Raw genomic sequence first — 22,438 nt, 5'->3', positions numbered from 1 at the left:
GGGGCATGGAAGGCCAGGATGGTCTTGGAAGATGCAACATTTCGGCAGGTAAACAAAAATGCCTGTCCTCACCTAGGTCCATGGGCACAGGCCCGGGGTAGAGCCCTAGCCAGGGACTACGCCCTCCTCTACCCGGCACCTCCCTTCCTGCTTCCACATCGTTTAAAGGTCTGTGCCTTTCCCTTCCTAGCACTTCCATATCATTACCATTAGCTTTAGCAGCATGGAGACTGACTTGAAGAAGAAATTGCAAACCTGATGAGGACTAAAAGGAGTTGCATAGGATGCTGGGAATATATGCCCAGGGAACTGAGCCTCCTTAAACTGAGGTGATGGGGAGGTTTTAGAATAGACCAGAGGAAACAGTATGTGCAAAGGCCCTGGGGTGGGCAAGAACATGGGATATATTTTATGAACAGAGCAGAAAGAATGAGTTCAAGAGAGGCTGCATTCAAGCCGCAAGGGAGGGCAGGGGCCAGATCACAACAAGGCTTGTTTTCCCCAAGTGCCATGGGAAGCTTTGGGAATATTGCCACCATCAGATTTGCCTTTTAAAAGGGAACTAGTACAGAGGATGGTTTGAGAGCTAGGTTGGATGCAGGGAGGTCACTTGGAGGCCAGTGGGGTGGTCCAGGCCAGAGATGATGGTAGCTTGAAGCAGACTGCTGGCAGTGGGATAAGCAGAAGTGGATAAAATTTAGGAGGTAGCATTGACACAACTTGATGATTGATTGGATGGGGTGAAGGTTGGGGAGGGCAGGGAAGGGTTCGACGCTCAGGTTTCAGAGTTGAAAAATTGGGTGGGTATAGTTTAGAAAGTAATTTTTTTTTTAAAGGTATAACATGCTAAGGGAGTTCAGAGGAAGGACAAAATACTTCCAGCTGGTGGAGAGGTGGGAAGATTTAATATTGTAAAGATGCCGATTAATGAATACATGGAACACAGTGCCAATCAAAATACCAACAAAATGTTTGGGGAAACATTCCAAAAGTTCACCTGGGAAGGAAAGGTGCTAAAAGAGGATTTTGAAAAATGAGAGGGCCTTGCCCTGCCAGGCATTAAAACCTATTTTAAGTTTCAGTAATTAAAAGAATATGGGGCTTTGTAGGAGCGTATAGAAATGTCATGCAACAGAAGAGAAAATTTAAAAAATAAACACTCTGCACACATTCAGGGTATAAATACTTGGGTATTAGTAGGTGAGGGAAGCCAGGTCAGGTCAACGTGGAAAAGAAGGAAGGCTTAAGAAATGTGTTGAGCCAACGAGTCAAGCATTAAAAGTTAGATTTTAAATTTCATAGCATATAAACTAAAATGTATTCAAATTAAATATTTTTTATTTAAAATGTAGACATTTCAAATGATGGTAGATTTTAAAAATAATTATTGTTTGAAGCCTTGTGAACATTAAGGTTGAAGACAGGCACCATCCAGCAAAAGATGTGGCTACGGAAAAGGAAAGTGGTTGTCAGTGGGCCAGAAATTAAAGGGAAAAAGACAAACTGAGAGCATAATTTGCTCCGCGTGACCTATTATCTTAAGTAAAAAAGATTTATTCCTTTATTCAGCAAAAACTTACTTTGTGCCTACGATTTGTTAACCCCTATGTTGTACATTGTGGAAAAAGAGGAGAGCATGCAGTTTAATTTCTAGATACCTTAGAAATTAAAAAGGAAAAGATGAATACCCAAACAGAAAGCTAGCAGTGAACATCAAGAGTTAAATTCAGGAAGGAAGACGGGTAAACAATAAACATATCGTAATAAAAAATCCCAGCCACATTAATAATCCAATAAATGCAAATTGAGGCCACAAGATCATCTTTTTTTTTTCCCCCTATCAAGTTAGCAAGGATTTTCTTTTAAACAAATGAAAATACTCATTGTTGGCAACATTCAAAGACAATGGGGACTTTCTAGGATACTACTGAAGGAATGTAAATTTGATAAGAGAAAACCTGAAAAGTACTAAGCTTGAAGATGGATGTACCCTTTGACTCTGCAATTCTACTTCTAGGAAGGTCCACCTAGGACGTAACTGAGTTTGCTGGAAGACTGTTCATGGGAGTTTATTATCCTCACTGTACTTAGGGGATTCATTAAACAAATAATTATACGTCTTCCATACTTTTTTAAAGACATTGAAAATAATGCCATGGATGGATATTTATTTACATGAAAGGCATCTGTGACGTGGGTTTTAAAGAAGCTTTAAAATAGTCTGCATAATATGACCCAATTTTTACGTATATGAAAATCGAGTTTTACAAACAACCATGATAGGGTACAGAATCCTGCGTGCCGAGGTGTTGACAATGTTGGTTTCTCAGTGGTGTTGTTATTTAATTTTTTTTAGGTTGTTTACTTGTTTCTATTAGTTACTAATTTAAATTTAAAATTAAAGAATAAAGTATGACACAGTATAGTGTCACACGTTTAAATATTGAAACAGTGCATATTAGTGAACTTGATTTTTTAGGTCCAAAGTATTTCCAGCCTGATAGTTGATGGTGCTTCTTCCAGAAACTGCCTTTGAGAAGGAAAGGCCTTCTCTGATGGTCAGAGTGAGCAGGGGAGAGACTCAGGAGTTTCTTTGTTCAAAAAGAAAGTAGAAACAAAAAATACCAGTGCTATGAAGGATAGCTAGGAGTCTGGCCAGTCTCTAGAAAAACTTCCACCCTGCTGTTCCTGAGCGAAGTACCACTGGGGTTGGTAGAAACAGGAAGTTGATGTCATCCATGGAGGTTCTAGACCCCAGAGGAAATGGGTTGGTGGCCTCCTGTCTTTCCCACTGAATAGGCAGCTACTGACCCGAAAGGCCAATTTCGTCTCAATCCAGAATCAGTGGCTTCTGCAGTCACCTGCACATAGGCTGTTCCACCTCAGAGCTGCATCCTCACCCTGGTCATCTGGAGAGCCACGGCCTCTTCCCCAGGAGAAGGCCATAGCCCTCCTGTCTTTCCAGCCATCCTGGCGCACTGACCCATACACTCTGGATGCCTGGGGCGCTTCACTGCAGGACAGTGCTCTGAGGCTGCTGTCGGCCTAGAGCACTCAGCTTCAATGGCAAGGTGGACAAACAGTCAGTCTGGTTCTGGAGGAAAAGGCAAACTTGAAACCCAGAGGGTTTTAAAAGGTGCAGAGTGAGTGTTGTGAGCAGGATGGGGTCTGAGAGGAGAGCATTGGACCAGCCAAAACCGCTGCCTTCAGGGGTTGGCCGTGTGGTCCACAGCTCGTGCCTACGTTCATCAGGTCACTGACCTCTCTGAGCCTCATGTCCATCCTCTGTAAAGCTCTCCTGTCAATTATGTTGTTACCCAAGGGTGCCTCCCTAATTTGGCTAACCGTAAGAATCATGCTTGGTGCCATTCCAGACAATACCAAATCATACTCTTCTGACAGGGTCTGAGAATCCGTATTTTAAACAAAGTAATGAGTTTGGGAAACCTGAGTTCTGTTCCTGAGGCTGTTGGAGAGGCTTTCTGGCTTATAAAGCACTCTACCCATGGGAGGGTTCTTATGAAACTGGGTCCTTTCTCCAGGAACATAATAGTAGTGGTAGTAAAGGTTCTCTGGAGCCTCCTGCAGGAGTCTGCCTCTAGAAAGTTCTACCTAAGAGAACCTTTCCTCCTTCCACCCCTGCCCCACTGCACACACTCTGTGGTCCATAGTCCAGCTGTTGACATTTCCTGTATCCTAGGATGCACCATGACAGAGCCAAGCCTATTAGGTGTACCTGGTTAATGAGCCAAACCCCCACGGTTGCTGCTGCCAACCACAGCACGAACAACGTCAGGGCTCTGAAAAACAACACATTTTCTTTGCACATGTGACTTTGCGAGTCTATTTTCTGCCAACCCTAATTTGCTGTCGTGAAACTTAGTGCTGCACAACTGAGAGAGCCACGTGAGAACAGGGGTCGCAGAAGATGCCTTACCTGGGCCCTGATTTTCAGATTGCAGTATGGAAATATTTCTTGCTACTCTTCTGAGAGGGTCTGGGAATCTGTATTTTATTTAATTTACATTTTAAGTTTTAAGTTCTGGGATACATGTGCAGGACGTGCAGTTATGTTACATAGGTTTACGTGTGCCGTGGTGGTTTGCTGCACAGAGCAACCCATCACCTAGGTATTAAGCCCTGCATGAATTAGCTATTTGTCCTGATGCTCTCCCTTCCCCCCTCCCCCCCACAGATGGTGCATGTTGTTCCCCTCCCTGCGTCCATGTGTTCTCGTTGTTCTGTTCCCACTTATGAGTGAGAACATGTGGTGTTTGATTTTCTGTTTCCGTGTTAGTTTGCGAAGGATGATGGCTTCCAGCTTCATTCATGTCCCTGCAAAGGACATGCTGTCGTTCCTTTTTATGGCTGCATAGTATTCCATGGTGTATATATACCACGTTTTTGTTATCCAGTCTATCATCGATGGGTATCTGGGTTGATTCCAAGTCTTTGCTTTTGTGAATATGCTTCAACAAACATACTTATGCATGTATCTTTATAATAGAATGATTTATATTCCTTTGGGCATATACTCAGTAATGGGATTGCTAAGTCAAATGGTAATTCTGGTTCTAGATCCTTGAGTAATCACCACACTGTCTTCCACCGTGATTCAACTAATTTAGGGAATGTGTATTTTAAACAAAGAAATACGTTTGTAAGCCCAAAGTTCTGCTTTTGAGGCTGTTGCAGAGACTTTTTGGCTTATAAAGCACCTCACTCCTGGGGATGTTCTTATGAGACTGGGTCCTTTCACTGTGAACACAATAGTAATGCTTGCTCTTAGGTGGAACTTTCTAGAAGACTCAAAAAGCAGGAGTCATGAAGGAGAGGCTCCAGTCAGCATGATGTGCTAGACCCAGAGTCTGAGAAGTGCCTTGAATTCTTTAGAAGTCATAGAAATTATACTCTCCATGAATAACTGAAGTTGCAGGAGGCAGAGAAATACGAACTCCACGTTTTTATTAAACTTGAGAGAACTTGGCACTGGGACAGGCTCTTGTATAGAAGAGAGCCGATGACAGAGTGAAGAGGCAGAGATTTGCATTCCAGCTTTCAGGAACAACAACTGTTCTTTGTGCCGTTTTTCTAAGGTAAAAACATGGGGATATACTTACCCCTTAGAAAGATAAAATTATATACATATACAAAGGTATTTATGGATATCAATATAAAAATACAAGCACAATTCACTGTTGTAAGCATCCGGTGGGAAGAGACATGCAGCTCTGGGAAGCTCTGGGTGGCGTCCTCTCTCATGGCTGTTGGACCTGTGCCTGGTTTCTTTGTATGTCTTCCGGAAAATGTGGATTCTTCTTGAAAGACCTACCACATCATGCCATGAGTATCTCAATCTTGATTGGAAACCAGGTTTTTACAGGAGACAGAGAAGTCCAAGGCTATGAGAGAATATGGACTCACATAGAGGGTCACAAGGAAGCAGGTATTTAAAGGTGGAAGCCAGGCACCATGGTTCCCACCTAAAATTCCAGTAGTTTGGGAGGCTGAGGCCAGAAGATCACTTGAGGCTTGGAGTTTGAGACCAACCTAGGCAAGATCTTTTCTCTAAAAAGAAAAAAAAAAAAAAAAAAAAGGGCAGGCTGGTGGTGTGGGCCTGTAGTCCCAGCTCTTGGGAGCCCAAGGTGGGAGAAAGGCTTGTGCCCAGGAGATTGAGGCTGCAGTGAGCTATGATTGTACCACTGTACTCCAGCCTGGATGACAAAGGGAAACCTTGTTTCTTAAATAAAGAATTAATTTAAAAAGAAACCCAGAGGTCTTTTTAGGAAAAATAAGTAAATAAAAAGTAAAAGGTGGACCAAAGGTGTAGAAGAGATTGACCGTGCCCCAGCTGGCCCAGGTGTACGCAGAGTAGGTACTTGACAAGGTGTGCAGGAGAGCTTAGAGGTCTATACAGACAACCTGCTAACAGACGCACCAAGAAACCAAAGAATTCATGCTAACTAACCCCTTCTGATCTTTTATTTTAGCAAAAACAATTTTTTTTCCTGTTCATTATTTGGGAGAAAGTATTCATCAACAGGATTAAGGCAAGAACAGGCAGCAGCTGGGAGGAAAAGTTAGAAGCCTGGGTTTTTCCACACACCCCCAAGTCATACCCCAAACAGCCTCCTCCCCAGGGCTCTGCGCGGATCGTGGGGCCTGCCTTCATAGAGCTGCACGCACAGATGTGCAAACTGGATTTCAAATGTTAATAGCTCATCCACTTCGCATTTTTTTCCCCAGTATAGCATTATCCTGGAAAAAAAAAATCCCATTGAAGAAATGAATCTGATTTTTAGTTAAAAATACCCAATTCAGACATCAGAAACTGGCCCGAGTACAACTATTCCCTGTTCAGAGTGGAGACAGGTTGAGTCAATAGCCCTCCTGGCAGCCTGCACTTTTACCACGTTGCCTCCACTCCCACCTTTTGTGAAATTCAGATACATCATTCAGCTGAGTCTGAAGAATGATGTGTCCATGGCTACCCCAGAATAGGGGGCTGTTGTTTCACTGGAGACATCCCAGCCCCTTAATGGACCAGCGTGCTGGGCTATAATATTCTAAATACACATTACAGAGAGCAAGAGCGTATTTATAACTGCTCCATTGTGGCATTTAGATTTACCCTTGAAATTTATCTTTAATTTTTACAGTTGTCTCCTTAACCATGTATATTATTCCCTTCTTCAAACAATCTGTCTTGCTGCTGCAGTTTTTCTGGAAACCAAAGTGTAATTAAATATTAAATTAATATTTCATTTAAAATTAAATATCAGAGGCTTCGGTCTAATCTTCCGCTTGTGCACTGTCGGTTCCCTTCTCGTATTCTTGTTCCTGTGTCCACAAAGGCAGCTCCTGCCTCTTAATAATGCGTTTCTATATTATCTTTGTTCCTTTTTGTTTTTAAATTGGTGACACTGAACTTTCACTGCATTGAAACAAATGGATGTGGGGAGAGATTTCAATGTAGCCAAGGTTAAAGACAACTTAATTCCACAGCCCTTGACTTCAGCTCCACCCATCTCTACTCCTCAGAGAAGAAAGCCACTGCTCCCAATCAGTGAAAGCTTTAGAATCATGAAACGTAAAAGTTTGAAAGGGGTCTTTGAAGCCATTTACCCCAATCCTTTGTCTTTGCAGAGAAATAAACCAAAGCCTTACCTGGCCAAGTGACCCAGTGAAGATGGTGTCATTTGTTAGCGCTGGGAACTAAGACAGATCCCAAGCTAGGACCAGCTTTATCCCATCACACCGTCATATTCAATGAAAAGCTTAGAAGCCTTTAAGTGTGAATTTAACATAGCCTTTGAATGCTGGACACTTGAGGAATAGGGCAGGAGGGAGATGACTGGACAAGGAAATTGGGAGGATAATAGGAGGGAGGGAGAAGGGAACCAAAATCCCAGCACACGGAAGACAGACTGTGGGAATGAACACGTGGGAGCAAAGCACTATGTAAGGGAAGAGGACGAAGAGGTCCTAAAGTGGCATGATGGCAGAAGCTCGTCTGTGTTTATTTAAACTCCTCCCAAAGCCAGATCGTTTCATGGCTTCTTGTGCTGTCAACAGAGAGTAATTCTCCTTGGCCAAAGCCAGTGGCAGGTATTGTTAAAGCATGTTTTCTCTTCTATTGCTGGTCAATGTCTATCTTCTGGTCTTGTGTTTATATGGCAGTCACATGATCCAGATTTAAGGTGTGTGTTTTTTTTTTTGTTTTTTTTTGTTTTGTTTTTTTTTTGTTTTTTTTTTTTTGCTTTGTTTCTTAGAATGCAAAGAAAACCTTTCAGTGGTTTTCCTTATTCTTGGAGAAAGTTGGAATTTAGAGTTAAGGCTGTAGGGATCCTCCAGTTCTGTGGGTGTTACCCTTAGGAGACCAGGCCATGGGCTCTGTGAACATCTGATAAAATGAAGCTCCTTTGCTGCAGATAAAGCACAGATGCACAAACACATGGCTAGGTTTAGAATTTCTTTTCTTTTCTTTATTTTCTTTTTCTTTTTCTTTTTTCTTTTCTTTTCTTTTTTTTTTTTTTTTTTTTGAGACTGAGTCTTGTTCTGTCGCCAGGCTGGAGTGCAGTGATGCCATCTGGATTCACTGCGATCTCTGCCTCCTGAGTTCAAGTGGTTCTCCTGCCTCAGCCTCCTAAATAGCTGGGACTATAGGCACATGCCACCATGCCCAGCAAATTTTTATATTTTTAGTAGAGACGGGGTTTCACCCTGCTGGCCAGGATGAGAATTTCCACTTTTTTGGCCTCCTGATGACCATCTAGACTCCATGGTAATCCTAGCATCCAAGGGAAGACTGACTGGTGAGTAAAGTTGCAACCGAGGCCAGTGGTGTGACCCACCAACATCCCCAGAGTGGCAGCCACATTGAGAACTCAGATCTTCCCTCATCCATCATCTTCTCTCATATTTTTTTGCAAAAAAAAAGCAACCAGGACTTGATGTTGCCATCTTTGTGATCAGTATCCCTGCTGGTCAAGAGCATCAATGAGCTCCAGCCTGCAACGTCAAGGCCGTAATTGTTAAGGCTGAGCAGGGTTCTAACAAAGAGCCCCCTTTCCATGTTAGCCAGTGTCGCCTTCATTTTTGTAAAACAGAAGTAGAAGCATAAGATGGGGTAAGCATTATCTGCTCCCTGTGCCTCCTCTTAAGGAAAGAAAATTAAAACCATATAGAATTTTATCTCTCACTAATCCTTTGGGAAAATTAATATTGAGCACCAGCCAGCCATTTTTTTTAAAGAGTGGTTCCCAGTAGATATTTTTACTTAAATACTATTTACTTAAAAAAAAAACATTCACACATTGCTTATAGTTTATTTATTGGGTCCAAGATATATGTAAGTAATCTCATATATTATACCCGCAATCAAAATGAGAAATGGCACATGAGATCCAGGCTCTCAAGAGAAATATTATGAAATCTCAAGGTATTGATGAAAGTTTTTCAAGGCTGATCCAAATGGGATTTAGATTCTGTGGCAGTTGAAATGTGTATTATTAAACTCCTTAAGCAAACCCGAATGACTCCCAGTGGAGGATTAAGACATTCTATGTATAGCAAAGACGAAATTCTCATGTCTGAGTTTTCTCTCTTGAATTCCCTCTTGATTAGCTTCTGTAATATTTAACTTCATGCTATGCCATAATTATTTAATAAAAGGTAAATATAAATTATATTTCAGTGGGGCTATGACCTTTTACCTTAATGTTATATTACTAAAGAAAGACATAGATAAATAGAGCCTATAGATTGAAGCATATTTTAATTTACTCTGTTTTTGGCTTGCCAGCACTTCTCTGTATCCCCGTCAGCCAAAGGGCTGGCAGAACTTCACAGCATCCCTGCACTCCATGTGGTAGGCAAGGTTGTAAATTTACACTGATGATGGCAGTTAATGGCCTGGTTGGCCCTTGGAGACAGTCTTGGTGCTGGTCTTGGGCACCTCATTAGCTAATTGAGCTTTGCTTGGCTCACACCAGGGCTGAAAAGCAGAGAACTCCCAGGGAGGTGGGGAGGGGGAGGGAGGAAGTTGGGATTCAAGGTGAGGCTGAATCTACAAGACTCAAAAGCAACTGGTCAGTTGGGAAGTCAGTCTGGAACCAAAGAGTTGTCAAACCCGATCATGTCGTAAAGGCTGAGGTCCCTCTTATGGTTTAGTGTTGGCTAAACAGAGCTCGAGTGTGTTCACCTTCGTGATTTCTACTTCCAATGAGCATTTGATTAAATGAAATTCTCTGTGTGTGTATGTGTGAGTGTGATTATTCCCTGTCTGCGTAGAAAACTGTGCAGACAGGGAATAATCTGTACTGTCCCCTGTCTCACTTAGATATGCACAAGACGTATCCCATAGTTGATGCCTATGAAGTCTGGGAAGGACCTCCCAAGAAACAACATAAAAATAGACAATTGTGCCTTATCTATTTATTCAGTTTAAAACATGAATTGCTAACCCAGTGTGGTCAATACTCTACCAGGTCTAATTTGGGAGCTGGGGAGGGAAGGGCAGGCAAGAGAAACCAGACATGACCCTGTATCCTGGTGGTTTGCAGTCTGGTCGGGAGACAAATGAGTGCAAATGTGTGATAAATTATATTAAAGAAAAACTCATCTCCATCCCACCTGTGTGCACTGATTAGAGCCCAGCTCCAGAGAATTCCTCTGCAAGCAGCCAGAAGGACCAAGGGATAAGGAGGGCGGTGGTTGGGGTCCCTGGCTGGTCCCCCAACAGTGCTTTTAGGAGAAGTAGAGCACTTGACAGGGTGGGTGGCAGCCACGCAGATGAAAAGGGACAAGGACAGAAATAGAGACAGGGATGGGTTAGATTTTCTACCTAATGGGTTATCTGTTTAGTTTGTATTCAGCATGTTGTGAGTGTACCCATATCTACAATTTTCCTATTTTCTCTAAGAAAATCTGCACTTTGGGTAATGAAATGGTGGATATTTAAAAAAACAAATTAGGTAATGATGAATTTTGAGAATTTCATCATCAAGTCTGTTTGCCCTGCAGCACCAGGCAGCTGTTTGTGTTTGCCGGTTGATACCGCATGGAGTCTCCTTCTGGTCTCAGTGATGAAGTCAGGCAACCCAGGCAGGGCTTCATTCATGCTCTTGCATCTGTAGCTCTTTACTTGAAGCTGGGGAGGAAGCCCAGAGGGGGATGGAAGGATCACCGTCTCTGGTTCCACAGTAGGAAAGGTTAAGAGCACAGGTTTTGGAGTTAGAGAAGCAGGATACAGATCCCACGTTTACCACTTGAGACTGCACTGAAATTGTGGATATAACCCACATTATAGGGTTGCAATCAGAATCAAATGAGCTATTGTATCCAAAAGGCTTAGCAGGGTACTCGTAAGTAAGGCTTCAGTATGTCCTAATGGTGGTAATAATGGTTTTCATTATTGCATATTACCACCACCAAAAATCACACTATTAAAGAAAAAGTCTTCCCAAATTGCTGACAATGCTAAGTGGAAGAAAAGAAGTTTACAGAATGATTCTACTTAAACAGACAGTTGTTCTTGCTTGTGTTTCTAGGTAAGACGGTCTTGTGAGTGCAAGCGCTTAATTTGCCCCCGCCCCAGAATATATTAGAGGATACTTTCAGGAAAACCTAAAAATAAAGGAAATCCGGTATTAATGCTTGAAGCTAGGCTAAAGTCATTAAAATGTGAGAAATTTTGCACCATTGTGCTGGCATGTACAGAGAGGGTTATACTGGTGGATATGTGAACTCCAGCTTGCCTCATCATTCCCCCTTAGGAAAGAACATTAGGGCAAGGAAGTGATGGAGGAGACCATCAACAGCCACCCTCGGGCTCCCTAGTGCCCACCTCAAGGAAAGAGAACTAGTGGCGTAAGCAGAAAGATGGGAGAATGTGCTTAACTATTCTATATCCAGAAGAGTTGTCATTCATGTGTGAGAAAGACAAAAAGATACTCTTATTTCAATGGCCCAGACAGAATTTGAGTCTTATTCCTACTGATAGCGCCTGACTGCAGGAGAATTGAATCAATGAAGAATTCAAGACAGGAAAAGTTGTGGTATCACAGGATTGGTGGTTGGCAGAGAAAGCAGTTAAATAGAGAGTGTCTAAAAAATTACTGTTAATATGGTGATGAGACTTAGTGGAAACATGAAAATTAGTTTCTAAAAGTACAGATCATAGAAAATCTAAGAATAATAAATGAGCTGGAAATGATAAACTGTCAACAAAAATGTGTAAGTGGAGAGAAAGAGGGGGGGAGATTGAAGGCAAGCAAAATCCCTTCTATATGGAGTGACTCAATACCTCAAATAGGAAAAATAAAACATTTTCAGAGAAATCTAAAGACACTTCTGTAAATTAAAATAGTGTGTACAGACAGGGGGCAGTGGCTTACGCCTATAGTCCCAGCATTTTGAGAGGCCAAAGTGGGCGCACTGCTTGAGCTCAGGAGTTTAAGATCAGCCTGGGCAACATGGCAAAAACGCATCTCTACCGAAATACAAAAATTACGCTTGTGGTGCATGCCTGTAGTCCTAGTCGGTCAGGAGGCTGAGGCAGGAAAATTGCTTGAGCCCAGGAGGCGAGGTTGCAGTGAGCCATGATCACACCACTGTACTCTAGCCTGGGTGGCAGAACCAGCGTTTGTGTCCCTGTCTCAAAAAAAAAAAAAAAGTATATATATTTAAAACTATTAGAAATATGAAAATGTGGGAAGACAAATTTACAGTAGCAAAAATGGATGTGTTAAATAACGTGATCAAAGAGACATATGAAATAAGACTTTAAAGCATTGCCCAGGAATGCAGACAAAACTAATACGTACTAATTCACAGAAACTCAATACATTCCAAAAGGCAGATACTGCGAAGGACACCTTTTTGAATCCAGGGCAGTTGACTACAGTAAGTAATTAACAATTTAGTACTAAATTACCTAGAAAGTTTAGGATATTCTTTCTGGAACTAAAGGAAGTCAAAATTATAAATAAGACTAATCAGCAAATTAGCACAAAATTGTGAAATTTGCTAAGTTGTGGCAAAGGTAAGTACTTAATGTTACACAACAAAATAAAATCCAGATAAGTTAAATAATTTAAACATATACATAAATTTGTGTACATTTCAGTGGTATGAGGGGTCGGGGAACTCTAGATAGGTGAGAAATTTTAAACGAATACAACGTAGATTCTATGCTAAAACATTTACAGTCCTGATGAAATAGATGATTTTTTTTCTAGAAAAAATACAATGATATTGAGAAACAGAATGAAGTTGAGGTTTCTGATTGGCAGTCAATCATCTGGATAAGAATGCAATTCACAGAGAATCTCCTGAGTTTGGGTATCTTGGGTAGGAGGGATCTATGGAACAACTGAGTGGAATTTTCTAGCCACCAGTTGGATATTTAAAGCTGAATCTCAGGCCAGGCATCTAGTCTAGAGATCAAGATTTATGACTATTAGCATGCAGCTGCATGTGAAAATCATGAGGAATTGGTGAAGTTGCCCAGGAGAATGTGCAGCAAAGCAGAAGACCGCCTGGCAACAATCTTGAGAAGCGTCATTTACAAGAGAGGCGGAGAAAGAACAGTTCTCGAAGTAATCTGACACGGCCAAAGAGATGGGAAGGAAGCGGGGCAGTGTGAGTTCAGGAAGCCATTGGGTGGGAGGGTTTCTTGAAGTGGAGAATATGAGCGGTGTCAAGTGTTAAGCCAGCAATTGGAGCTTCGACGTGGGCTTTGGGCAATCATAGGTGAAGCCCATATAGTGGTATTTTGACTATGAAAGCTATTATGCATCCTAGCCACATAGTGCTGTTGGTTCAGGAGGGCAATAGTTCTTTGGTCTCAATTATTATTGCTAGTACATTTAAGGATCCTAGGTTGTCTAGATGGTAGAGTAGTGTGATGAGTAGTGGGAGAGATCCCGCTAGTGTGCAGAATAGGAAGTATGAGCTGGTGCTGAGGCGTTCTGGTTGGTACCCTCAGCGGGTAATAATGATTAGGGTAGGGACTAAGGTAGTTTCGAATAGAATATAAAACAGGACTAGTTCTGTAGCTGTAAATGTTATAATTAGGCAGATCTGTAATAGGATTAGTATTGAGATATATAGTTTTTTCCGTGGGGCGGAGTTGTGATAGAGGTGTTGTTGTGTTGCTAGGATTGCTAGTGGTAGCAGTCAGGTTGTTAGGGCTAAAAGGGGTGCTGTTAGTGGGTCTGAGAAGGAGGTTAGTGATAGGTTACGTGAATTATTTGGTATGTGTAGGAGTACAGGGGTAAAAGTGCTAATTAATAAACTTCAGACTGTCATATTAATCCACAATATGTGATTTTTTGAGTCATATTATTGGAAGTAACATGGTTGTTGGTAGGACAATTTTTAACATTGCAGTAGATTTAAATTTTGTACATAATCTAGGCCATATAGGTTGGAAATTAGGATTAGTAGGGCTAAACCTACCGCGGCTTCGCATGCGGCGAATCCTAGTAGGGCAACGGGCATTATGTACATTAGTATTAAGTGTAGGTTTAAAGTTCTGAGTGTCGTTATAATAAATAGTGATAGTATTATGCCTTCCAAGCACAGTAAGGATGATATTAGGTGGGATCGGTAAATTGATAATCCTAGCAGGGATCTGAGACGTGCTAGTGCGGTATTAATATAGATGAAAGGTACTTTGGTGTATACGGTTTATCATAATCTAATGAGCCGAAATCATTTGTTTTGGTTAAACTATACACCCACTGGACTCAATCTAATCGTTTTTGGGCCCATTCATAGGCTAGTCCTAGTGCAAGAATAATAAGTAAGGTAAGAATTATATTAATTGTTAGCATTAAGTTGTTTGTTTGGGTTGCTCATGGTAGAGGTAGTAGGAAGGCAATCTCTAGGTCAAAAAGAAGAAATGTGATCGCTACTAGAAAGAATTTTATAGAGAAGGGCAGACGAGCGGAGGTTGTAGGGTCAAATCCGCACTCAAATGGGTTGTATTTTTCTACATATAAGTTTAGTTGGGGGATTCAAAATGTGATGATAATTAATAGTAGGGCTAGTAGGATACTAGTCAGTAGAGTCAGTGCTAGGTTAATTACTCTCTCTCGAGTCTGTCGAGGCCTACTGATTGGAAGTCAGTGATACTGTTTATACTAAAGGAGTAGGATCCTCATCGGTAGATAGAGATGTAGAGGAATAATCATACTACGTCTACAAAATGCCAGTATCATGCGGCGGCTTCAAAGCCGAAGTGATGATTGGGTGTGAAGTGGTACAGTTGTTGGCGAATGTAACATATTGTAAGGAAGGTGGTTCCGATGATAACATGAAGGCCATGGAAGCCTGGGGCTATAAAGAATGTAGAGCCATAAATTCCGTCGGAGATAGTAAAGGAGGTTTCGGAATATTCTGATATTTGTAGGTAGGTAAAATAAATTCCTGGTGCGATGGTTGAGCTGATTCTTCTCGGTTAGCTTCTATTAGGCTGTGATGTGTTCAAGTGATTGTAACTCCGGATGCTAGTAGAACAGCTGTATTTAGAAGTGGAATTAAGTCTACTATTGGATTAAGGGGTAAGATACCTGTAGGGGGTCAGTGCCCTCCTGTTTGGGGGGTTGGAGTTAGGCTGGAGTGGTAGAATGCTCAGAAGAAACCAGCGAAAAAGAAGACTTCTGAGATGATGAATAGAATTATTCCATATCAGAGGCCCTTTTGAACAGGTGTGGTGTGGTGGCCCTGGTATGTGCTCTCTCATACTACATCACGCCACCACTGAAATATTGTAATTGCACTATCCAATAATCCAGCGGCAAGGAGGGGGGTGAAGTAGAAGTGGAATCATATAATTAGGCCAGCAGTTAGTAGGAAGGCTGAAAGGGCTCCTGTTAGTGGTCAGGGGCTTGGGTTGACTATATGATAATGATGCATTTGGTGTGTCATTATGAGTTATCATGTACGTAGAGACTGACTAGAAGTGTAAAGACATAGAGACATAGGCTTGGATTAGGGCTACTCCTAATCCTAGGGTAATTAGTAAGATAATAACGATGATAGTAATTAGAGAAGAAGAGAGGTAAATAGATAGAAGAGTTAATGAGGCACCTCCTAGTATATGTATCAATAGGTGGCCCACTGTGATATTTGCTGTTAGCCGCACGGCTAGTGCTACTGGTTGAATGAAGAGGCTAACTGTTTCAATAATAATAAGTATGGGGATAAGTGGAGTGGGTGTCCCTTGGGGTAAGAAGTGGGCAAGGGATGCTTTTGTTTTAAATCGAAGTTCTATGAGCACAGTTGCTGTTCACAGAGGGATTGCTATACCAATATTTGTTGATAGTTGGGTGGTGGGTGTAAATGCGTAGGGTGTGAGTCCGAGAAGGTTATTTAGAGCAATAAAAGTAATTAAGGTTAGAAGTATAAGAGATCAGGTTTGTCCTTTAGTGGTATGGGTCATTATTATTTGTTTTAGTGTAAGTTGGACTAGTCATTGTTAAAGAGAGGAAAGTCAATTGTTGATTTTATTATTAGGGGGCAGGATTAGTATAGAGGGGAATATAATAACTAGTGTTGTTAGGGGTATTCCTTAGGCTATAGGGATGTTGAAGGAGGTGAATAGATTTTGGGTCATTTTGGTTTTCAGGTTATTTTATGTTCTTGTATTTTGATTGATTTTGATAATGAAGTGGTATGGGGGTAAAATTTAGTATTTTTAGTTGAATAATGTAAAAGAGGGTCACAATTATTGATAAAATCACCATTGGTCATGGTGAGATATCTAATTGAGGCAGTCACTGTAGAGAAGAGGTCCTCTCAGTCTTTAACTTAAAAGGTTAATGCTAGATGGCTTTACAGTGATACAATATATAAATATGAGGCTCATACTTCAAAATCTTGGAAATAAATAAATTCTAGTACAATGGGCATAAAGCCGTGATTTGACCCACAAATTTCTGAGCACTGCCCATAAAATAGTCCTGGTCGTATGGAAGCTAATATGACTTGGTTTAAGCATCCTGGAATCGCATCTGTTTTAACGCCCAATGAGGGGATGGCCCATGAGTGTAGAACATCATGTGATGAGACTAGTATACGGATATCTGCTTCTATTGGCAGAGTTGTTCGGTTGTCTACTTCAAGAAGTCGAAATTCGCCTGGCTCAAGGAAGTATGTTGGCATAATGTAAGAATCAAAGGCTAGGTCCTCATAATCTGAGTATTGGTAGCCTCAATACCATTGATGACCAATTGCTTTGAGGGTTAAGTAGGCTTTATTAAATTCGTCAGTTATGTATAAGATACATAGGGATCATAGGGATGGAAGGGCAATTATAAGAATAATAATCGCGGATAAAATAGTCCAGATTATTTCGATTTCTTGGGCGTTTACAGTACTAGTATGGGTTAATTTTGTAGTAAGCATTAGAGAGAGAGTATATAGGACTAACGAGCTCATTAGGAAGATAATTATAAGGGCGTGGTCGTGATGAGTTCTTCTATAATGGGGGATGCAGCATTTTGTAGGCCTAGTTGAACTGGTGCTGCCACTAAGATATATAGATTTCTGATCTATAATGTAACTTTGACAAAGTTATGTAATTGTTTTACTAATATCTTGCTGAAAAAGTCATAGGGTCTATGGTATTGGCTTGAAACCAATTTTGGGGGTTCAAATCCTTCCTTTTTCATCTAGAGAATGGAAAAGTTCCTGTTGGTTTGGCAAAAATGCCATTGGCGACTTTAGTATGAACAAGTTTACTAGCATTCTTTCAAGTGTTTAGCCAAGAGCTGCTATCCATGCTATATAGGATTCATAAAGCATAGGATAAAATATAGAAAAGTTCTCAATATAGTTTTCAAAGCTGGTATAAAATAAAAACCAATCAGTTGGACAGAGCCAGGTACACGATCCTAGTTTTTAATATGTGCACATAGATTCCTGACAGCAGTAACAATAACTGACACTTGCATGCTCACCATGTGCCAGGTGCTGTTCTTAGGAACTTAATTGATTTAATCCTGTGCCAGCTGTGTTAATGAAATATTAAACTGAATTCAAATATATACCAATAAAATCATATATTACATCCATGAGTTAATGTTTAATTTTGAAATACTGGAAAATATATTATAAAATATAATATAGGCTGGGTGCAGTGGCTCACACCTGTAATCCCAGCTACTAGAGAGGCTGAGACAGAAGAAATGCTTGAACCGGAGAGGTGGAGGTTGCAGTGAGCTGAGATCGTGCCATTGCATTCCAACCTGGGCAACAGAGCAAAAGTTTGTGTGTATATATATATATATTTGGCTAAAGGAGAAAATTCTTGTGACTGTGATTTTCTAAAACCCCAAGAAGTCCTGATAACCCTTATTGAAACATGATCAATAATATCTATCTCAAATAGCCAACATCACATTTGGTGGTAAAATATGTCACTCCCATTCAGAGAAAAACAAGAATATCCAACTTTATCCTCATTTTGGGGCGTTGTTTGGGAAGTTTTAGTCAACACAAGAATAGGATTAAGTGAACTAAATGGGATAATATGTGTGTCAAAAGGAGACAAAATTATCACTGTAAGTAGATAATATGAATGTACAGGCGTAACAGAAGTAATAGGAAAAAAAAAACACAGTGATATCTGTCAGGGATTTTTGTTACAAAATAATGGTTACCTTTGGTTAAGATCTTTTATGGGCCAGGTGCAGTGGCTCACGCCTGTAATCCTAGCACTTGGGGAGGCTGTGGACAGATTTCTTGAGCCCAGGAGTTTGAGACCAGCCTGGGCAACAGAGTGAAACCCCATCTCAAAAGAAAAGAAAAAGATATTTTCTATGCCAAGCGCAGTGCTGGGAACATTATAGAAACAGTATTATTTGATTTTGACAGCCAACCCATAAAATGGATTTTAAACAGCTCACAGACAATGTGGAGCTGGAATTCAGACCCTAGATCTACTCAACTCTAAAGCTGATTGTCTTAATCTCTATACCGTAGACTTTCTGCACAGATGTGTAAAACACAAAAGTGTTTCTAGACACTAATAAAACTCTTGGACAATATGATTAAGGAACAGCCATATTCACAGTGAAATAGACAGCAAATAATTAAAATGGAAAGCAAAAAACTTAACACCTATACGTTGAGCAGTACACAGTTTACTGAGGGATCTAAAGAGGAAGGTGGACCGTTGCTATTGCAAAGCCATCCATTTTCTCTCTAGTTGTAGATTTAATGCAACTGAAATTTTTTTGGAAATTTCCTTAAGATTAATCTGGAAAGAATAAATGGGTAAGAATAGTTGAGAAGCCTGGGCGCGGTGGCTCACACCGGTAATCCTGGCACTTTGGGAGGCCAAGGCAGGGGGATCATGAGGCCAGGCGTTCAGGACCAGCCTGAACAACATGGTAAAATCCTGTATCTACTAAAAAACACAAAAAAATGTAGCCAGGCATGGTGGCATATGCCTGTAATCCCAGCTACTCAGGATACTGAGGCATGAGAATCTCTTGAACCCAGGAGGTGGAGGTTGCAGTAGGCCAAGATCTCACCACTCTACTCCAGCAGCCTGGGCAACAGAGCAAGACTGTGTCTCCAGACAAACAAACAAACAAAAAACAAAAAACAGAATAGTTGAGAAAATGTAGTTATAAAAGATTGTGTATTTGTGGAAGGGCACTTACACTATCAAACATTAAACATGTATCACAACCACAGTAGTGCAATTTTTTTTACCCAGAATAGAAACATAGATCAATAAAGCAGAATATATGTCCAGAAATCATTCAATAAATTGTGAAATACACTTAAGTTGTGGCAAAGATAAGTTAAATAATTTTTTTTTTTTTTTTGAGACGGAGTTTCACTTTTGTTACCCAGGCTGGAGTGCAATGGCACGATCTCGGCTCAACGCAACCTCTACCTCCTGGGTTCAGGCAGTTCTCCTGCCTCAGCCTCCTGAGTAGCTGGGATTACAGGCAAGCGCCACCATGCCCAGCTAATTTTTTGTATCTTTAGTAGAGACGAGATTTCACCATGTTGACCAGGATGGTCTCAATCTCTTGACCTCGTGATGCACCCGCCTCGGCCTCCCAAAGTGCTGGGATTACAGGCGTGAGCCACCGCGCTGGGCCTAAGTTAAATAATTTAAGCATTCATATATGTGTACACATATGTGTATATACATATACATTTGTGTGTGTGTGTGTGTGTGTGTATGTGTATGTGTGTTTGTGTACCTACCAGTTCTTGGAGTAGAGGTGGTCTTTCTATGCATCAAATACTTAAGGATAAATTGGGATATGATATTACAACATGATACCAGAGTATTAAAAATCTCAACATATATTTTTACAAGTGAAAGAAGAGTACAGAAAGTATTAATAAGCAGTTTATAAAAGAAGAAATTAACATGATTGGCAAATATAAGAAAAAATTCTTCAACCTCAAGTAAAAAAATATAATTTAAAATGAGCGGACACATTGCTGGAGGAAGACTAAACTCCTTTCTCCTGAGGAGTGATTTGACCATATGTCTGAAAGGCCCAAAATATATATCATAATTTTTGGTCCAGTAATTCTAATTCTTGGAATTTTGCAATTGGAATAATTAAAGTTATGCACAAGGGATAATTATTTCTCTGATATTTATAATAGAGAGAAATTAGGGTCACATTAAATGCCCAATATTAGGAAGCCATTTAAATAAAATAGAACATGTCATAGAAAAATATGCAGGAATTTAAAATAATGTCATAAAAGAATAGTTAATGATCCGAGAGAAAGTTTATGATATATTGTTAAGTGGATGAACAGTAGCTTATGTCACAGTGTGAACAGTATGTCTCTGAATAATTTTAAGTATATGTGTAGGTTTAAATCTGAAAAGATATAAGCAAAAAATGTTAATCCGGCTCATTTCTTAAGTGGGTTTATGCTAATTTTTTCTTCTATATTTAATGTTTTTAATATTTTTTTAAAAGGTATTGTTTTGATAGAATAATAGCAACATACATACATTATAAAATATATACAAAAAAGATTAAAGGAAATACACATTACTGTGTTTATTTTTGCATAACAGCAATGCAGGTGAATATTATTTTATTATTTGTATCTTTTGCTTTAATCATGCATTAATTTTAAAACCATGAAGTTTAAACAAGAAACTTTTTAAAAATAAAGGGAAGAAGGAGAAAGAAAAAAAAAAAGCATGCTGAAAACTCTTTAGAATAGTGGGAATGCTAAAGTATGCCATTCATTAATGTGCTCACTTGTTTATAATTACTGACACTAAGTGCCTACCATGTGCCAGCCCCTATCTTAATGGGAGCATAGTGGTGGAATAAAATTTGCAGTATTTGTGGGGATGGGATGGGGAGCTGACATTTAACAGATGTGGGTGTAACTAAATATAATTGAAAATTGTGGAATCATAGTATGCATAAAAACAGTGTTTATGAGAATAAGCTCATAGAAGGTTTATATATGTATGAATGTAAATATTTAAGAGACTGATTAAGGAAAAGTGATATTTAGAAGAAGTGATAGACAATACAGTCCTACTTAGGAAGGAGATGAAGGAGAAAAAGGCAAATAATAAAAAAATAGTTTATTAACTTCGTAAGAAATTGAGATATGGTTACTTGTGTTATTTCTTTATTTGATAGTGAACAGAGAAGTTTAAGTATGTACACTTAAAGCAGAAATGATCATTGTAATAATCTGAAATTTTGAAATGATATTCTAATGGAAAAATATAAAAGTACTATAAATTCTAAATTTAGATGTGAATTAACCAGTGTCAACAGCAAAAACCCTAACTGATTACATCCATTATGCATCCAGAACCTTCTTATCACCTGTGGAAGAATTAATTAGAAGGTTTGCTAGGCCGGGCGCAGTGGCTCAAGTCTGTAATCCCAGCACTTTGGGAGGCCAAGGCGGGTGGATCACGAGGTCAAGAGATCGAGACCATCCTGGTCAACATGGTGAAACCCCGTCTCTACTAAAAATACAAAAATTAGCTGGGCATGGTGGTGCGTGCCTGTAGTCCCAGCTACTTGGGAGGCTGAGGCAGGAGAATTGCTTGAAACCAGGAGGCGGAGGTTGCGGTGAGCCGAGATCGCGCCATTGCACTCCAGCCTGGGTAACAAAAGTGAAACTCTGTCTCAAAAAAAAAAAAAAAAAGAAGGTTTGCTTTATGGCCAGGATACAAACTGAGAGAGAGGATTTTTCTTTTTCAGCATTAAATGAACCCACTATAGACTATGGTTTCCAGAGACTGCAGAAGGTCATCCCCAGGCATCCTGGAGATCCTGAGAGATTAGCCAAGGTAACATGCTTTGGAAATTGACATGTGAAGCCATTTGTGTAGAATTTCAGCAAACTTAGACAAATCCCGGCATTTATGTCCCATTAAAATTAATTAGGCCTTGAAATTTGGCTAAGCTTTAGATACAAGAGGCACATAAAATATCTGCTAACTATGAAATATATTATGGTTGTATTTATTAATCTCTGAGGAAATATGAAATTTGAACAGTTGAGCCTATAAAACAGATACACGACAGGAGTATTCAGCTTATAAAACATGGCCACCTTTATAAAAATAAATATTTGCATAATTGGTTAAAAGTATAAGCTTCCACTCCTTTGTATTTAAATGTTTCTGTTTACCCATAATTGCAGGGACCCACAATCAATATTATTCACTGAGGGTCTACTATGTACATAGGTGTCTAATGAGGAGAAAAATACTTCTGTATAAAATTTCTATGAAATACATCACTTTCAAGTGAACTTCCTTATAAAATTACGAATTTGGCTCACGATGTTAGCTTTATTTAAAAAGTGTATCAGTTTATTGTCATTTAGCTGATGACTATTTTCACATTTGTATTTGCACTTTAAACACACAAATTAGAAAATGCTGTGTTCTCTT

At 40.0% G+C, this 22,438-nt stretch overlaps 1 protein-coding gene across 1 annotated transcript in view; it reads left to right on the top strand.

Moving 5' to 3' along the window:
- EBF2 (EBF transcription factor 2) overlaps positions 1-22,438 on the top strand; it is a 210,532-nt gene that overhangs the window by 169,733 nt on the left and 18,361 nt on the right. Inside the window, exon 11 of the mRNA XM_003937186.4 lies at positions 21,741-21,829. Coding sequence (XP_003937235.1) covers positions 21,741-21,829 — 89 coding nt within the window. The remainder of the gene's footprint in view (positions 1-21,740; positions 21,830-22,438) is intronic.

Source organism: Saimiri boliviensis, chromosome 13 (assembly GCF_048565385.1).
Source record: "Saimiri boliviensis isolate mSaiBol1 chromosome 13, mSaiBol1.pri, whole genome shotgun sequence".
In the NCBI taxonomy this organism is placed as follows: Eukaryota; Metazoa; Chordata; class Mammalia; order Primates; family Cebidae; genus Saimiri; species Saimiri boliviensis.
Note: the sequence above shows the minus strand (reverse complement) of the source record. Positions and strands in the feature narration are given on the sequence as shown.